At 30.6% G+C, this 19,714-nt stretch overlaps 1 protein-coding gene across 2 annotated transcripts in view; it reads right to left on the bottom strand.

The window, feature by feature from the left end:
* LOC111698835 (uncharacterized) overlaps positions 1-19,714 on the bottom strand; it is a 28,855-nt gene that overhangs the window by 1,718 nt on the left and 7,423 nt on the right. The window contains exons 10-26 of one of the 2 annotated variants that reach the window (XM_023469284.1): positions 18,061-18,101; positions 15,340-15,411; positions 14,945-14,989; positions 14,072-14,115; positions 13,454-13,552; positions 12,251-12,288; positions 11,993-12,045; positions 10,882-10,940; positions 10,097-10,173; positions 8,592-8,655; positions 8,144-8,184; positions 6,797-6,857; positions 6,184-6,265; positions 4,121-4,200; positions 1,445-1,516; positions 1,255-1,305; positions 79-137 (exon numbers count right to left, since the gene is read on the bottom strand). In XM_023469284.1, coding sequence (XP_023325052.1) covers positions 79-137; positions 1,255-1,305; positions 1,445-1,516; positions 4,121-4,200; positions 6,184-6,265; positions 6,797-6,857; positions 8,144-8,184; positions 8,592-8,655; positions 10,097-10,173; positions 10,882-10,940; positions 11,993-12,045; positions 12,251-12,288; positions 13,454-13,552; positions 14,072-14,115; positions 14,945-14,989; positions 15,340-15,411; positions 18,061-18,101 — 1,038 coding nt within the window. Of the gene's footprint in view, positions 1-78; positions 138-1,254; positions 1,306-1,444; positions 1,517-4,120; positions 4,201-6,183; positions 6,266-6,796; positions 6,858-8,143; positions 8,185-8,591; positions 8,656-10,096; positions 10,174-10,881; positions 10,941-11,992; positions 12,046-12,250; positions 12,289-13,453; positions 13,553-14,071; positions 14,116-14,944; positions 14,990-15,339; positions 15,412-18,060; positions 18,102-19,714 lie in introns of those variants that run through there. The other variant, XM_023469285.1, reaches the window with a different exon arrangement.

The raw sequence follows: 19,714 nt of genomic DNA, 5'->3' as shown, positions 1-19,714 counted from the left end.
CATTGATAAAACGAAATAAGGTTTAACATACTTTTTTTCAGAGAGACCCCGAATAATATATAATATATTGTAACATACCTTTGTCCAATATCTAGTTTGAAGTTGTTCTCAACAATCCATTCAGATATTGATGTAACCTTCGTAAAGTGACAAGTTAAAGGGACTGTAAACGAAATTTCAAGCATTCACTCTTCATTAAAAGAGTGCATAACGATAAGCTTTTAGCCTTTTTCTCAGTATTTTAAAACAAATATTGCAATTGTTTTATCTAGAAAAGTGTTTAATTCGGGGGTTTAATTTTAAAAAATTTTTTTGAAAAATTTTGCAAACATTTTCAAAAATGTTTAAATTATCATATTTTATGCACCTTTTGTTTTCGCACATTTTTTCTTAAAAACTTGATAATTCAATAAATATTTGAAATTTTGCAAATTTGCATTTTTTAGCAAATGTTTCAAATGTTATAGATTTACATCACAATAAGGAAAATGAGGGGGGGGGGGGTTCTAGATAGCTAGAAAGATAGATGTTGCCGCCATTCTTTTTCCATTGGTTCAGAATAGACACTAAACACATGACTGAACCCTGATTGGATCAGGGGCGAAAGCATGGAATCGGCATACAAATGCGTGGGACCCCCCCCCTCGATTAATTTGGGTAAACCAGCCTGAGAAGGGTTCAAATCATGAATCAAAAGGTTTCAACATCTTAATAATTGAGAGAACATTTTTTTCAAATTCTATTAAATTTTGAGAAACCCTCAAAATTCATGAATAAAAATAAAATAATTAAATTCCTTTCATTGAAAACTACTAGTGCTTCAAATACATCTTCAGTTATTTTACTTAGTTTTTTATTTCATTTTTAGTAGTTATTACCTGTAAAAAGTAAAGGAATTATGGATCTTTTAACAGGGATTACAATAATAATGATAAAAAAAGATGAAACAACAAAATTTTTCCTCCTTTTTCATCTGTTACTAAAAGCGGTATGTAAATAAATTTTGTTCTCACTAGGTTTGGATATAAACGTAATTTTTTTCGTAAGTTTGTAAATTCATGTATTCTTTTCAGGAAGTTTGTAGTTTACTGCATTTTTGCGGTAACTTTGTAAGTAACTGTATTTTTTTAGTAATTTAGTAAATTTTGTTAGGTTTGTAATTTAATGTCTTTTTTTTCGGTAAGTTTGTAAATTAATGTATTTTTCAGTAAATTTGTAAAGTATAATTCAGTAAATTTGTGAAGTTTAATTTACCTCTTTTATAGATAATTTTGTCCAGTAATCTAGGTCTCTTAGATATTTTAACTTAAAGACACCATTTTTTTATTCAGTAAAACTAATTGTGCATATTTAGCGTAATTTAGCATGATTATCATAATTATTATTATTATTATTATTATTATTATTATTATTATTATTATTATTATTATTATTATTCGTGTTCCTTTGTACAGGTATAAAGAAGAGACCAGATTGACCGGTAAGTCAGTGTTTCATTTCCAGGTATTGATAAGCTCTAGATACAATACAGTGAGAACCAGAAAACTGTGGAAACGGAAGACGACATTAAAGCAATACCTAATGACAGTTGATGTTGTTATAAACTAAATAGTTTTACTAGTAACTTATTGGTTACTAAAGCGCTTTTAAGCGAAATGTTTACAACACACAATTGTAGTAACTTATGTTCGTAACTTTTGTTTAAAAGTAATTGTCCTAGTTTTCTGGTTCTCACTGTTTATAGTTTAATTTGACAATAAAAATTATAGAAATGACTGTGTGAGAATAAAATACCTTAATTATTCATAATTTAAAATGTGATTTTTTTATATTAAACTGACTGGCGATATATTTCAAATGTCCTTTATTTTGAAAAATTGCTTTCCTGTTGCACCCTGTACCCTGTTCACCTTTGAAAAGTTAAAGGTAGTCACGGCAAAAAAAAGCCCGTCAAGACATTTGTTGGAAAATGTACGCCAGATTCTGACGTGTGTATTTAGCTTCATCAACTGCACTGATCATTGTTATTATTAGGTGCAGTACGTAGAAAAGGGATATGAAAATAAACCAAAATATCTGGGGGTGGGTGGGGGTGATTTTAATCATGGTCTATTTGGGTTATTCAAAGCATTCTGAAAAAAAACCAGTTCAAGTTATTATCGATTTTGAGTTGGCCACCAGGAATGCTCTGCGAAAGGTTTATCCAGGGGTAAAAGTGACAGGATGCCTCTACCATTTCCAAACCAACCTTTTCAAAAACATTATGAAGAAATATTCTAGTTACAGACAAAATGGGCACACCCAAAACACATTTGAGCTAGTGAAAACGTTGGTGTTTGTCCCACCTGGATTTGTACTAGATGTTTATACCGATATTATCAAGGAATATGCCAAAATAACGTTTTAAACGAAATGTCGTCCTTCTTCACATATTTTAAGGCTACATATATAGGGAAAAAAAAGCCAGAAATGGAAGAGTTAAACGGCCTGTATTTCCCATTGATATGTGGTGTATGTTTCACGTAGTTAACAAACACACACCAGCACAACTAACAACAGTCTTGAGGCCTTTAATGGCAATTTTAATCAATGCCAACCAGGCGCTCAAACGATTTAAAAGAGAAGTGGAATTCACCGAAATAAAGCATGGTGAACTAACTTCAGGAGAGTTCTCTCAACCACAATCCAAGAGAAAAAAAACTGAAGGATGAGAAATATGTTAAAGAATGAAAGAAAAAAGAAAGATAGGAAGGACCAAAGGGAGAATAGGAAGGAAATTAAAGAAAAAAGGGGAGGAAGGAAGAGAGATTAGAAGAAAGAAATGAAAGAGAAAATGAAAGAGTAAATGAAAGGAAAGATAGTAAAAATGGAAGAACGAAAAAAAGGAAGAGGAAGAAAGAAGAGAAAGCAAGGAAAGATGGAAAGAAGAAATAAGAGAAAGATTGGAAGAAAGAGAAAGAATGGAAGAAAGGAAAAACGGAAAAAAGAAGAAAAGAAAGGAAGAGAGAAATTTTATTTTTAAGAAGCACTGTATATTTTTTATCAAGCTGTCTTCATTTATTTTGAATATATATATTATTTTGAAGAGTACTGTATATTTATTATATGAAATTTATGATGATTTTCATTAATATTCAGTGCTCTCTAAAATAAAGTGGAAAATAAAGACGACTTTTATTAAATAAACAGTTCTTCCCAAAATTGAATGGTAAACATTGATGGCTTTTCTTAAATATACACTAATGTTGAAGTGAAGACGACCTTTTCTAATGTGCAATCTTTTTTCAAGAAGCACTATATGTTTATGAAAAGTCGTCTTCATTTACCAATTTATCATGAAAGATTAAGTTGAAGAAAAGGTTACAATTCTTTTTATAACCCAAATAGACCATGATTAAAATCACCCCACCCACCCCCAGATATTTTGGTTTATTTTCATATCCCTTTTCCACGTACTGCACCTAATAACAATGATCAGTGCAGTTGATGAAGCTAAATACACACGTCAGAATCTGGCGTACATTTTCCAACAAATGTCCTGACGGGAAAAAAAGGGTTTTTATCCGAAAATTAATTACTTTCAAATGTGGTTCTCTAAATAAGCGACTTGTTAATTAAGGCAACAAAGACAACAAAAGAATGGAGAGAATTGAAACATTTTCAATACAGTAAACGACGATATCTCACATCGTATTGACGCGTATTTTTGTGCGCGAATTGGGCTTGTAGAACGCATAAAAATAAAGGTCACTTGAAATTAGATCGAGAGTCCCGTTAAAGGGACTGCAAGCGTATTTTTAAGATGCAAAGATGACAATGCCATATTTACATCCTACCCATGAAACCATAATCTGATAAGAATGTGGAAGATACCGTCGGTTTACTGACTCAATAAGAGTTTATTTCTGTGAGTTACTCCGTTGTTTCTTATTAAGAAGGCATGCGCAAGTCACTTTCGCAGATAACCCGCAAATGAAAATAGACATGTAAAAGAAAAAAACATTGATATCCAATACATACTTAATCAACAAAAGGTTTCAAGGCTACTGTTGTAAATTGGGCATTGCCAGCTTAGCATGGAGGGTCACTTACAGTCCCTTTAATAATATGTCTTTTTAACCTGGAGATGACGAAGGCTATTTTGTTGAAGTAGTTTGTTGATTGTTGCATCTGATATTTTGCAATGGATTCCAGTTTTTACTGCAAGAGAGGAGATATGTAGATATCAGTAAAACTAAAGTGTTCGTTCTAGTATACAATTTCACAGATATTNGGGGGTCCAAAAATCGTATTCTAGGAAATTAACAAAATTATAATGTCTATCACTTAAATTCAGTTAAGTCTGTTTACCTTTCACATTTGCTGTGCGAGTGTCTTATGTTCATGGACTAAGTTTCTGTTATAGCTTTAAAATGACTATCCTTGTAATTACAAGTAACTCTTCGTTAAAACAGAGCCATGTCTGATTTACAACGGTATCATTTAAACCTTTATTTGATTAATATTGTTTTTAAGGAGATAAACATGGATATTTCATTAATTTTTGAGCAGACAAAGCATTTAGGGTATTTCTGTGAATCAGACTTACGGAAAGTGTTTTAACAATTTTTACTATAAACTTTTTTTTCATCATGAGTTTAATTGGAATAGGTTTATAGTTGACGAGAATTTAATAGAAAATCCGTTGAGGCAAATTCTTGAAAAGTAATCTATATATGAAAAAATGTGTTTTAAAGGTTTTAAATTTTGTAAAAAAATTTAAATTCTTGAAAATCCGCGAATTAAAAAAAATTTTCTTCTTTGTTTTAAAATGTAAACAAAAAGAACATGTTCACAATTTAAATAGAAAATGGTCGCGAAGCTCCCTTAAAGCCTAGTTAATTAGATTTTAGAAGGCTACAGTAATCTCTATGAAATACTGTGAATTTTCCTTTTTCTTCATTCTTTTGCACAAAAAGATCAAATTCCAACAAAATAATTGATTGTAATTTTGAAAACAAATCAGCAACTTAATATTTTTAAAGCGTAATAAATAAAAATTTATATTTAAATTTTAGAAATACTCTAGATAAAACTCTTTAAAGTTTCATGCTAATGTTGCGTGGTGCAAGGAATTAAATTTTGTAATGCTTGTATCCATTAGGTTAAAAAGTCCTTTAATACAGTTTGCATGGTATGATTATGAAAACCCAAAAATAAAAAAAATCGTCTAAATCACTTATTTCACACTGGTTTAAACCTATGGATATTAGTTTCAAAGTAAACGGGAAACACACATAGAGCTGGTTGAAGTTTAAAGCTTTGAACTAAACTAATTTATGATAAACAAATACCGCACTGCAATTTACTTTAAACTCAATTCAGAATATCTACTAAGGGTAGAGAGAAAAGGGTTCGTGGATACAAATTTCAAAATTAAAATTTGACTGCTGAGATTTAGGATTAAATCCCTGTATTTTCTGATTCTGTCTAATGTAGTTACAATCAAATTAGAGTGTATGCATTCCCACCAAGGAGTATGAAATAGAAGGGAGATACAACTGACGCGGCCCGCTGACATGCTTTGCAGACGGTAATTCATTTGAATAAGAAATATTTGTCTGATGTACAATTACCGCGTATACAATAACCTATTATAAATATTTCTTATACAAATGGAGTACAATTGGAGTCTGCAAAGCATGCATAATCATATGAAAGGGCGGGCCACGTCAGTTGTATCTCCCTTCTATTTCATACTCCTTGATTCCCACCAGTGCTATGTCCAGACCCTATCACAGATCTGAGTTGAGAGGAGTTGGTGCTGATCAAGGATGGAATGCAAGGAAAAATAATTGCAGCTGCATATACTCTGCGGACATACTGAAACCAGTTCTCTCTGGGCTGAATTTGTAAACAATAATTAATGCAATATTGTTCTTTTAGTATCCGAGGGGGTTTAAAGCATTAAATTCTGATAATTTTGATAATTCAAATAAAGTTTTCTATGACCAGAATATTTCATTGATTTTTTTGTGAAAGATGGATCCCATGTCAGGCTTCGACATCCGTCTTGTGTTTACATTACCGCCCAGAGACAGTACACTGCAGTACAAAAGATGCGTACATCTCCTTGCATTACAACCTTGGTGCTGATTAGCAGTGTCGAGATTATGTAACATCCTTTAAGGTTGAAAATTCTACCTTCTTCTACGTTTAATGTTGAGGAGAGGAGAAGAAGAAAAATAGATTCAGGACATTGGCTAACAATATGCAGTACGCTTATCTAAACATAAACAAACAATATGCAGTACGCTTATCTAAACATAAACAAACAATATGCAGTACGCTTATCTAAACATAAACAAACAATATGCAGTACGCTTATCTAAACATAAACAAACAATATGCAGTACGCTTATCTAAACATAAACAAACAATATGCAGTACGCTTATCTAAACATAAACAAACATTAGCTTATCTAAACATAAACAAACAATATGCAGTACGCTTATCTAAACATAAACAAACATTATGTAGTAAGCATACCTAAACATAAGCAAACAATATGCAGTAAGCATACCTAAACATAAACAAACAATATGCAGTACGCTTACTTAAACATAAACAAACAATTTGCAGTACGCTTACTTACACATAAAAAAACATTTTGCAGTAAGTTTAGATAAATATAAATAAACAATATGCAGAACGTTATGGAATAAACGGTATTACCACAAAACAACAACACATACATAACTTTTTCATCATTGATATATATATATTTATATATATATGATTTTAAAAATCGAATACCTCTAATAATGGTTCCATTTGAGGCTCTTTGTACCCAAATTCTCTAAATCCCCCTGTATTCCTAGATCCAAGAAATATACAGATGTCACAAAATAATAATCAAATAAGTAGGAAAATGTCCTAATTTTAACCAGTGAATACGTCCAAAAGAAACAAAAGTCATAGAATTTTGTCCTAAAAAGGAGGAGACAATTCTGAACTTGTTATACAAACATCAATTAACCTCGATGATACAAATAGTGGACTGCTACTTAACATCTAACAAAAAAAACCTTGAACTCTTGACTACACTATACAGATACAAAACATCTAACAAAAAACCTTGAATTATTGACTATATAGCTACAAAACATCTAACAAAAAACCTTGAGTTCTTGACTATATAGCTACAAAACATCTAACAAAAAAACCTCGAGTTCTTGACTGTACAGCTACAAGCCATCTAACAAAACACCTTGAATTCTTCACTATACAGCTACAAAGCATGTAACAAAAAACCTTGAGTTCTTGGCTATGCAGCTACAAAACATCTAACAAAAAAACCTTGAGTTCTTGACTAAGCAACTACAAAACATCTAACAAAAAACCTTGAGTTCTTGACTAAGCAACTACAAAACATCTAACAAAAAACCTTGAGTTCTTGACTAAGCAACTACAAAACATCTAACAAAAAACCTTGAGTTCTTGACTAAGCAACTACAAAACATCTAACAAAAAAAAACCTTGAACTCTTGACTATACAGCTACAAAACATCTTACAAAAAACCTTGAATTCTTGACTATACAGCTACTTAACATTTCAAAAAAAACTTTGAATTCTTGACTGTACAACTACAAACATCTAACAAAACACCTTGAATTCTTTACTGTACTAACTACAAAATCTAAACAGTTAAAAATTATACATTATGTTGGGTTAATTAAGACTGAAGTTTAAGAAATGTAAATTTTAGTAAATGTAATTATAGGTGTAATTATAGAAAGACCCGGCATTAATTAGACAACTTTACAATCTAGTTTTTTAAAATATGGTTTAAAAATATTCCAAGTCCTGCCAATTCCAATAGGTGGTCTGCCTTTAGTGTGCGTTTGAAATTACCTGTAAACTATAAACTGTAAATTAATTCTGGGTCTTTCTTGTTATGTCTCTAGGAAAAATTATAATTTGAACATTTTGTATCAGTCGACTGTATCACGGGCAAACTTATATTAATCGGTTTGGTATGCAATGTTTTAATTATTAACGTTTTAATAATGGACATTTATACGTGGATAAACTCTTTGCAACAGCAAATTTTGCATAATGGCTTTAGTGTCCGAGTTTAAACGGATCCATATATTTTTTACCTGGGTCCAAACGGATCAACGTCTTCTCCTTCATGGTCATCCTGAAAAAGTTTGTTTTTAAACCTTTTTAGATACTGTTCAATAACATGTTTTAAAACCTGTTTTTAACCTGTTCTTGAACCTGTTTTTAAAACTATTTTTAAAGTTTGATTTAAGCCTGTTTAAAAACCTTTCTCAAACTCAGTTTTCAAACCTATCAAAAACAAGTCATTAAAGATATTTCAAACTAAACTTTTGACTTCTCACCCAATTCTCTCTTAATTCTTGAGAAAAGTTGAACTGAATTAATAATATTTTGCTCAGATTTTTACCCCAGCAAAAACTCGAGTATTTTACCATATTTGTCTGCATGATTAAGCCAGTTGCAGCTCAGTCCCTCTTTTAAGCCCGGAGGTGTTGGGGTGAACTAATATTTTTTGATTATTTTAAATATTACTGTGTTTAACACCTGATGCATATCTTCTTGAAGCTCACAATTGTATAAACCAAGAGTTTGAAGATTCGGACAGACTCTAAAATTAATAATATGTCAGACAAAATCCTTTATAGGATGAACCAAAAGTATTCTGTCAAGGTTGAGCAGAAAGTATCTTGTCTAGGTTGAACCGAAAGTAACATGTCCATAGTGAACCATAAGTATTACAAAATACGATCATAAAAACTGAAATAGCTTCTGAACTAATCAGTTCTTAATCTAAAAATTTTTGATAGTGTATTCTTAACATATTAAGAAACTTTATCTATGAATTTAAGGAAGATCATGTGATACAGATTTATTCTTATTTTAGCGAGCTATTTATCTCTGCTGGTTGGGCAGAAATCACTGATACGATCATAAAAACTGAAATAGCTTCTGAACCAATCGGTTCTTACTCTCAAAGTTTTGATAGTGTATTCTTAACATATTAAGAAACTTTATCTATGAATTTAAGGAAGATCATGTGATACAGATTTATTCTTATTTTAGCGAGCTATTTATCTCTGCTGGTTGGGCAGAAATCACTGATACGATCATAAAAACTGAAATAGCTTCTGAACCAATCGGTTCTTACTCTCAAAGTTTTGATAGTGTATTCTTAACATATTAAGAAACTTTATCTATGAATTTAAGGAAGATCATGTGATACAGATTTATTCTTATTTTAGCGAGCTATTTATCTCTGCTGGTTGGGCAGAAATCACTGAAAACCGGTGAGTCACATAACCGTGCATATCTTCTGAACCGATAATTTCTCAAGCATGGGATTTTTACAGTATTTCTCAACATATAAAAGAGTGTTTTGTGTGAACTTAACAAAAAAACAAAGTATACTATGTCTCTTTTTTAGGAACAAGTTTTTATTTCAAAATATCAAATGTTCAAATTAATTTTATCGATTATTTTATGAAAAAAAAACAAATAAATATTCATTACATATTTAATGTTTAAATGAGGCCGATATCTCAAATAGCAAAAAAGTCATGGTAAATTGAAAAGAGCAAACTCTTTGCAGAGGTCAAAATTTTATTGACCTGTGCTCCGCACCCGGAGGTCAACAGAGTCTTAAAATTTCTATTTATATAATGTCTGACATAGGTCTTTCCATATTTAAGTTTGACAAAACTGGAAGATGGTGCCTACTCGGGGGTTGCTGATTTCATATGGATTGACCCAGACTTCTTGGTTCTTGGTATTCTTTTTTAATTTAAAATGCATATGCCTACAATAAAATAGAATACAAAAAAATGTGAAAAAATCATGTTAAATAGGTCAAAGTGGGATTGAAAGTCTGCAGCTTATTGGGATAGGAACCAAACTGCAGTTAAATTTGCGTTTATCTATTATTTCACACTGATTTATAAATATATATATATATATATAAATATAAGAATTGAAAAAAAAAGTTTTATACATGGACATCAAAGTTATATTTGTTCCAAGATATAAAAATTATAAACCTAAATATCACATACCTGGATATCAAAATGATCGCTGATTTATCCATATTCTCAGTATGAATGAGGTAAAGTATAATCAACTGTGGTCCTATCTAAAAAAATAATTATTACATTTTTTCCTTAAAGTTTTTAAAAAAGCTTCTTTGGTTAATCTTCGATTTTATAAAAATTTACTATATTTTTTAATTTAAATTTATTTCTGATATTTGCAAAAAAAAATCCCGATACAATATGAAGTTACAGAAATAGATTTTAAGAAAATTTATTTTTTTGTTATTGTATAACTTAATTAATTCAACATATATTTCGGTTTATTTCAAAATTTTCCGCATAGAAATACTAAAAGTTACGTAAATAAGATTTTAAGAAAATAAATTTTTTTGTTGCTGTTGAAAACTAAATAATATCAACAAAATGTTAAGTTTCATTTCAACACTCATTCATATAGAACATTTTGCTAATAATATAAAAAAAATTCATTTCAACATTTTATGAAATTCATATAGAACATTACATCTATCTATATACTTTGCTTTTCTGTTGTCTGTGTGTCCGTTTTTATCCAATAAACGTCAAAATGACTGAACCGATTGAGCCCAATATTTTTAAGTCAACTAACATGACCCCAGAAAAAAAAAAATGTCGAAATATTTTTTTATAAATTCACAAATTTAAACAAAGAAATAAGCGAAAATTTGAAATCGATCTGAAATGGAGACTTCAAAAGTGTCATAAAATCCTTGTAAATAAGATTTTGAGAAAATATAAACTTAGTTTTGTTGTGTTGAATGAATGAACACCTGTTCTAGAAGCTGATTTAATCCATCCTCATAGAAGTCTCCTCCCCACAAATGTAAATCTTTTGTTGACATTTTATTTCAGCAAAAGTTGAAATCCATAATATAAGGAAGCAGATTACACAATTTCGCAAAATAAATTTTGCACATTTTTTGAACATTTTAGTTTTTTCTTATTACACATCAGGTTTTAAATTTTGCACAAATCTATGAAATTGTAAGTATTACGTAAGTAAGTAATTATTCATTTATGATAAATTACAAAAACATACAAAATTAAGTTATTAATGAAAAATAGAGGTTGTGGGAATTTTATTGCATGGAAAAAATGTATAATTGATTTTTTGGACCTTTTTTAAAGCATTTTTACTATCTGCAGATTTGCAAAAAAAATTTAATTATTGCACATTTGCAACAAAAAATTCGGATTCTTAAATGCGTATCATTTGTTATATTCGGACATCAAACATGGGATTTAGAGGAGGACAAGTTGACCCCCCCCCCCCCGGCGTTTACCAATTTTGAAGCCTAGCAAGGATAGGGTTAAGAAAGCTACGGTGTATTTGAGGTTGTGTTAAAGTAAATTATGTGTTTACCATTTATCCTGTCATAGATTTGGCCAAAAAAGAAATACAAACAAATATATTGTAAAGATTAAATATTTTCAATGGTTTTTGCTTTTTTATCTGTAACATTTATGTTAAAATGATAATTCCAAAAATTAGTAATGTGTGGGGTTCTATTTGTAAAACACGGTTTTAAATTTTTCACAATTAAAGAGAGTGTTCTTGGAAAAAAAACTTAAGATTTAAATGCAAAATTCCAGCGACGGGGCCGGTTTGGACTAACTTGCTCTGAACGACAAATTTTTTTTTACAATTCTAAAACCACAGATAAAAAAAGATTGTTACATTAGATATTGAATTCAAATTGGGTTTGACCTATACTCCCTTTCATTTTTTACCAACAAGCCTTTTTCAGAAAATGTGTGTTAATACACAGAAAGAAAAATAATTTTATAATTAATTTAGATTTTTTAAAAAATTATTATAAAATAGACCAGGAAAATAAAAAATTATTATAAAATAGACCAGGAAAATAAAAAATGCCATTCCTGAAAGATATTTGAAATCAGCCAAGAAAAGAACATTTTGCATCACTTCTTTGCTGGAAAATATTTATCAACATAAAACATAAAAAAATATAAATGATAAAATAATTGTTTAATCTAAAACAAAAAAGTATAAATATTTCTATTAATGTATTTAACACCTTAGAACATCTTTATCAGTTTAAAACAAAAAAAGATATAAATAATAAAATAGTCTAATAAATGAAGAACAATGAAAATAAAAATGAAATGATAAGTTACCTGAACTGGAACATTATTTTTCTGAGGAGTGGACAGTACTGAAAACATAACTTGACTTATTTAAAAAAAAAAATTTAAATAATTTTTAAGATAATCATTTTAACAGACCCTATATTAACATGAATATCTTAAAAATGATTTTGTTACCTTTACCACAAACTCTGGTTGTTAAATTGCTTTCTCTTTACAACCTATGACTTCTGTTATATCAAATAATCTTGATTTGAAATATCAAAGGTTTACATCATCTGGTTGTAAAGATATAGGTATTAGAAAATTGGTATTAGGGGCAAAGACTCAATTCCTTTAGTTTTCAGTGTAAATTTGCCTCCTAAAGAAAAACAAGCAACAAAATGGCCATTTACTTGTTTTGTAAAAAGAAAGTGATTTACTCCTAAACAGTGAGACTCAAAAAATATGAAAGATGTTTATAGATTTTGCAGTGGGTGTCCTAATAAACATGGGAATGTTAATAGATTTTGCAGTGGGTGTCCTAATAAACATGGGAATGTTAATAGATTGTGCAGTGTGTGTCCTAATAAACATGGGAATGTTTATAGATTGTGCAGTGGGTGTCCTAATAAACATGGGAATGTTTCCAGTGGGTGTCCTAATAAACATGGGAATGTTTATAGATTTTGAAGTGGGTGTCCTAATAAACATGGGAATGTTTATAGATTGTGCAGTGGGTGTCCTAATAAACATGGGAATATTTATAGATTTTGCAGTGGGTGTCCTAATAAACATGGAAATGTTTATACATTTTGCAGTGGGTGTCCTAATAAACATGAGAATATTTAAAGATTTTGCAATGAGTGTCCTAATAAACATGGGAATATTTATAGATTTTGCAGTGGGTGTCCTAATAAACATGGGAATGTTTATAGATTGTGCAGTGTGTGTCCTAATAAACATGGGAATGTTTATAGATTGTGTAGTGGGTGTCATAATAAACATGGGAATGAAATGACGACATTAAAATTGACTCCATGATTCTCAGGACTAGACTTTTCAAAATACAATAACAATAGACCTCTTACAATATTTGGAAAGCCATCATGCGTGGTGCATGCATTCAGAGGAAGGGTTCAACAATGATCTTGCCCCCCCCCCCCGTCCTGGCTGAATTCTTGAACACTCGCCTTTATTCTCACTAACTTTTTTTTCAAGATTTTATGACGATTTAAATGAAACACCTTTTACCTTTTGCACCAGCTGCATTTGATACAGATCATGAAAATAATATTCTTCTGAACTCCAGAACTCTTCAAGTCTTAATTCTACTTTCTTTATTCTCTTATCCTTCATAGAAATTGCGAGCTTTCTTTTAGGTAATTTAAGTTATTTTAGGGGTTTAACAAATATATATAGAGTGATCTAGCTAGAGTAAATTGAGTTATTTGACACTAACAACCATCTTTGATTCGTACAAAAGGTTTAGTATTGATAACAAATTACAAGAATTAGGGGTTTGTTTACAGTGAAAACCAAAAACAATGGATTAAAAGACGACATTTTAGCAATGCTTAAGTGTATTTGATGATGTTACAAAGCAAATAGTTTAACTAAAAACTTAAATCACTAATTCAGTGAATGGGTCTGTTTACACTACACTATTATTGCTATGTTTCATACTCGATGGTATTTTTAAATTTATAACTTGATTCTTAAAGTCGTCTTCTTAGTTCAGAATTTTCTGGCTATCACTGTATATTGTTTACAAAAATAAAGTATTTTGCAATTTGTTGAAAAAAATTAATATTTCAGTTTTTTGAAATATATTTGATTAGTTTTTGCTGACTTCAGATTTTCTTATGATTCCTTATCAATTAACTCCAGAGTTTCACACAAAAAATCTCCTCTAACTTCAAAACAAAATTAAATAAAAAAATAAAAACAACCTTTTACGAAGTGTACTGCAATTACGAAAAGAAAAGAACCCTGCAGTACATTATTGAAACTGAATAGTTTTATAAATATTTCTGTTAAATAAATTGATATTAATTCCTGTTATAAATCGTTCTAGTTCTAATGATTTTAGAAATTATTAGCGAGCACTGCATATAAAAGGACTGTGAGCGTAACTTCATGTGTCCCATCATGTTATCAGAATTTAAAACTTTTGGTTCTAGAAGAAACAAAGGTATCTTCCACACCATTGATCAGATAAAGGCAGGGAGGAGCAAAGCTCCGTAACAAAACGGAGGTTTTCGACAATAGACAGAAGAGTCCGTTAACAAACGACAAAAACCGTCAATTCTTAAATTGTTTTCGAAGCGGATTAGCCGTTTTTTGAAAAAAAAATTACAGTTGAAAACAAAACGAAATGGAGTTCGCGCCGTTAACGTCTTTAATTTTGAAATAACAGTTGACCATGTACCGTTAACGCCGTTAATCAAATTAAGATCGTTAACTAAAAAAATCAATGGCAAAATACCGTTAACGAAACAAACTTTCTTTTTTCATCTAAAAATAACGGCTAACTGAGATTTTATATTTAAAACGGTAGGAACTAACTGTTAACGAAACGGTTTGAAAAAATGGAACATGCCAAACCCTAGAAAAGGTATCAAAGGTTCCGTTGTGAATCGGGCATTGTAATCTTTACATGGAGAGTCACTTAAAGAAAAAACCACTTCTAATCCATTATATGTTCATGTTAGGAGAATGAAAAACATATGTCTAAGTACCTACCCAGTATCTTGAGATTTTTTAAGGAAAGAACCAAGTTCATATGCCCTAGAATTTAAAAAAGATAAAAATATAGAATTATTTTCAAAGGAAAACAAGGAATCCTTTCGATAAGAGATCTTAGCTTTTGTGTGGATATTACTTATCTTGAACATTTGATCTCAATATCCAATGTAAATTTGTAATTGTAAATTGTAAATTTCAATGATTGATTTCTTAACTAAAATTATCCCTGTAGGGTATACATATATATATATATATATATATATATATATATATATCCCTATAGGGTGTGTTGACAATCACATGAGTTCAATGCTTGATCATAAGATTCACAACACTTAACTGATAACATCATGTTTCATAAATAATTAAATAAAATTATTTTTGGAACCAACCTTGCGAATTTATTCCTGTATGAAAAAGGTGAAGTTTTTCAATCTTGTTGCAGCTACTTAAATATTCAGCGCCTAAATATAGTCTGTACATTTTCAATCTTGTTGCAGCTACTTAAATATTCAGCGCCTAAATATAGTCTGTACATTTTCAGTAATTCTTATTTTCCTTAAGAGTAGTTGAGCTTCAAATAAAACTTTGATTTGGTGAATAACTAGAAATTATATGCCAGGAGTGTCAAAAAAGTAATTTTAGTTTTTTTTTATTGAGGGTCAAAAAAAGAGTTTTTAAGGTCGCCTTTTAATTTTTTAAATGCTGTTTTTTTATGTACCATATCTAATAAAACCGATTTTTTATATTATAAAGATATATGTTGCTATTGCGAATATTTTTGCATCTTAAAAATGTGTTCATTTGGCGTTATTTAGCCTACCTTTTCACTGTTCAATGTATACAATAACCTATTCTAAATACATGTACGTGGTATCTGTACACCAGACAAATATCTATTATTCAAACGGAGTACCGCCTGAAAAGCATGTATAATCATATGGTAGTGCGGGCCTTGTCGTTTCCAGCTCCCTTATATTTCATACTCTTTGTCCAAACTCCATGAACAGTATTATTCGGCCAATAAATAGTAAAAAGGAGGCAGCACAGAATACCGTTGAGAATACCAGACTGCGTATCTACTTTCACAGGGTGGGCTACGTAGGCCTAAGTTGACCCGGCACGACATGCTACGTTTATACAATAGGTTTTTAGAGTGCCATCTCACGTCCACTTGTTGAACATAATACCCATTCAGGGGTTAAGTTTTACAACTTTAAAGAAATACTCCAATTTGAAACATGAAACATAACATTTATGAATTCAGTCTTTTTTAACATTTTGTGTTTAGTATCCTAAGGATCCTTAAATATCCCTGAATACAGATGTTTGCTGATTGGTCATGTAAAGTACTTGTAACAATAGAACATGCTATGGAAAATATCGCATATTTTAGATGATAATCGATCTCTGTAACTCTCTTATCTCTGCTATAAACAAAGTACATAGAGATGTTCAGAAATTGGAATTAAAGTCGTTGCAAAAGACTTTCTTTTGGATATAAAACAAATATATAATTTTGATGAAATAGCTTTTGAAAAAGTTCTCAACTGCCACTTTTTTGTATTCGAAATCCACTGAACAACAAAATCATGTCAGTGTGTACTTCCTTGGTTTTCTAGGATGTAAGAAGTATACATGATTTATCGAGAATTGTACAACCATCTTTATTGTAAAAATCTTATTATTTAATAAAATTGTGTTAAAATAAAAAATGTTAGGTGTCTTTGCACTAAACCTACCGATTAAGAACAAATACAGTCTAGGAAAGTAATTGGTGGAACAAAAAACCACAGAATTACCACATTCTTATCTCTCAAAATTTCATTTAGAAAATTATGTCCAAAATTTACTTTAAAAAATAAAAAGTTTTAGCCTAAAATTTGTTTACAAAATTTCTTTGATAAATTCTGCTTTAACATTTCTTTGACAATTTTTTTCCAATGATTTCGCAACAGATTAATTGATCTGTGCTTGGAACTTTTAGATAGACATACTGAATTCAACTCGCCGTGTTAGCTCTCTCTTATATTTAGCATCCATGATTTGACCAATGAGAGGTCACAGCGAAGAACTTAGTAAAAAACTCATTTCATGTAAATATGGCTTCGCTGTTTTTAGCCAACAGGCGTCAAATCGGGAACACCGATTTTTTAAGGTCACTCGACTCGACCCAAAATGATCGAAATCTGTGAAAAATTTGTTAAGGTATTTTAAGAAAACATTGTGGAAAATTTATGGTAGAAAAAGGGCGGAAAGAAAAATTCAGACTCTCTTTCGTTTGGATTCTTTTAAACTTGTAGATAATTAAATTTAAAAATCTGTTGTCTGTGCATGACGAGTAAAAAAGTTAGAATCTAATATAAACACATGGGAAGAGAAGTTAAATAAAATAGTTAAAGTTTTCACTGTCTGTTCCAAGGTTTGGAGACATGAAACTCTTGGGAGATTTAAAGTTTCATTAAACAAATTTTAAACTTGATAAAAATAAAATTCAAAGAAACTCTTCACAAAATTCAAGTGACTCCAAGTGGTGACCTGTAATCTCCCGGTTCACAGCAGCATCATTCAGCATTTTGTCCTGTAATTGCCCGATTCACAGCAGTATCATTCAGCATTTTGTCCTGTAATCGCCCGGTTCACAGCAGTATCATTCAGCATTTTGTCCTGTAATCGCCCGATTCACAGCAGTATCATTCAGCCTTTTGTCCTGTAATCGCCCGGTTCACAGCAGTATCATTCAGCATTTTGTCCTGTAATCGCCCGGTTCACAGCTGCAGTATCATTCAGCATTTCGTCCTGTAATCACCCGGTTCACAGCAGTATCATTCAGCATTTCATCCTTTTACTGACAATTATACAAGCTCTCTGAATTTTCTTCCCTTGTCTATGCTGCATAAATCCAAAAAAAATATCAAATTGTGAATTAGACATTTCAAACTAAACAGGAGGTCACTTATATGATGACCGTCCTTATCAGTGCCTTATTTTCCTTTGAAATACGAAATCGATAGATGAACATTTTAAAAATAGTTTTAGGGCAACTTGATTTTTTAAAATTTAAATTCCCGCGCAATTTAAAATGAAGCATGATTTTTTTTCTTTATTTTTACCTTGATTTGTTACCCGTTTACACATTTCCACATCTACAACACTAAAACATTATTATTAAAAACTCAATTATTTAAAAATGTTTTTGTTGAACATTTCTCTAAATCTAAATCTATAAACACTAAATTCAAACCATGCGAATTAAATCGTTTTACTTAAAAAAATGTTTTACTGTCTCAAATCAAACAGTTTCGAAAATGTTATGAGACAAAAAATGGAGGTATTCAGCTTTAGATGTCTATATAATAGTTTGATTAAACGAAATAATTTCTTAATACTTTTCGGCCAACTGAATTGATTTTAAAACCTTTTTTCTTCTCAAAGTTGTTCAGATTTGCTGTCAAATCCAGTTGATGCAGTAACTATTTCATAAAAAATTGTCGACCTCCATTATGATGCATATTCTGAAAAACATATTTTTCTAAATCCCAGATTTGTATTCTTCAATTACGTCTTTATACCAGCTATGGATAGCTTTAAGCGGAAACGGAAAACATACAAAATAATATTTTCCAACTTCTCAAGAAAAATAAAACTAAAAAAATATTTGGTCAATCAGGATTCTCATTCTTCTCCTCGGAACTATTAATTCATGTTTTCGGGCTCTACAGGGTGTCCAAATATTTATTGTAATCTGACAACAGGGTGTATAAAAGTCTATTTTAAATGTACAGGGTGTCCAAATATTTATTGTAACAAAACAGGGTGTTCAAAATCCCATACAGGGAAAAAAAGTTTCTGGAAAAAAAACCTGGAAATAAAAACTTTGGAAAAAAGTCCGAATTTTATCAAGTCCTTGGAAAAAATGTCACTGTAAATAAAGTTCTGTGTTTTGGATTCCTGGGACTTTTTTTCCTAATATGCCAATAAAGTCTCATGAAAAAAGATCTCAGGAAAAAAAATCCTAAAGCTTCCCATTTCACGTTCAAAGTGTGACCAAACCAGGTCTAACTGGAACGGTACCAATGTCCATGGCCATTTGTGTACTAGTACGAAAATAAATCAGAGGAAAAGAAAAACCTAAAATTGTGAATCATGCATTTTCACTTGTTAGAGGACTTTTTTCCGAGGACTTTTTTGTATAAAATCATACTGGAGCCAGAAAAAAAGTCCTTGAAAATAAAGTCTTGAGTTGGGAGACTTTTTAATAAAAGGACTTTTTTCCACAGGACTTTTTTAGTGTGAAATTTTAGGACTTTTTTTCCGAAAAATTTTTTTCCAATGACTTTTTTGGCGGTTACCGATCCAACTTGCTATTTCAACCGTACAGGGTATGCTAATTGTTATTGTAGCCATACAGAGTGTCCAAAATGGTAGTGCAACCTTACGGCCTCCGGGATGATTGAATTGCTGTTGTGATCCTACAGGGTGTTCTTATTGTTATTGAACCATACAGGGTATGCTATGAGAAATTCCCATAGTAACTATATAAGCGCTTGTACACCAACGAGGTTATACTGTACAGAGTGATGAGGTTAGCTAATCCTTTACTTATTGAATAGGCAAAGAGAAAAAAATATATATTAGAGGGGAATTTACTAGAAAAAAGTGTAAAACGGCTATTTTGTTGTACTGTTTCCCTACTGCAGGTGTACTTCACAAATTTATGCTATATAACCTTTTGGGCCCTGGAATATCATTTTAAAGAAAATCTAA

This window comes from Eurytemora carolleeae, unplaced genomic scaffold (genome assembly GCF_000591075.1).
Source record: "Eurytemora carolleeae unplaced genomic scaffold, Eaff_2.0 scaffold202, whole genome shotgun sequence".
NCBI lineage: Eukaryota > Metazoa > Arthropoda > Copepoda > Calanoida > Temoridae > Eurytemora > Eurytemora carolleeae.
This window is presented reverse-complemented; position numbering and strand designations above follow the sequence as displayed.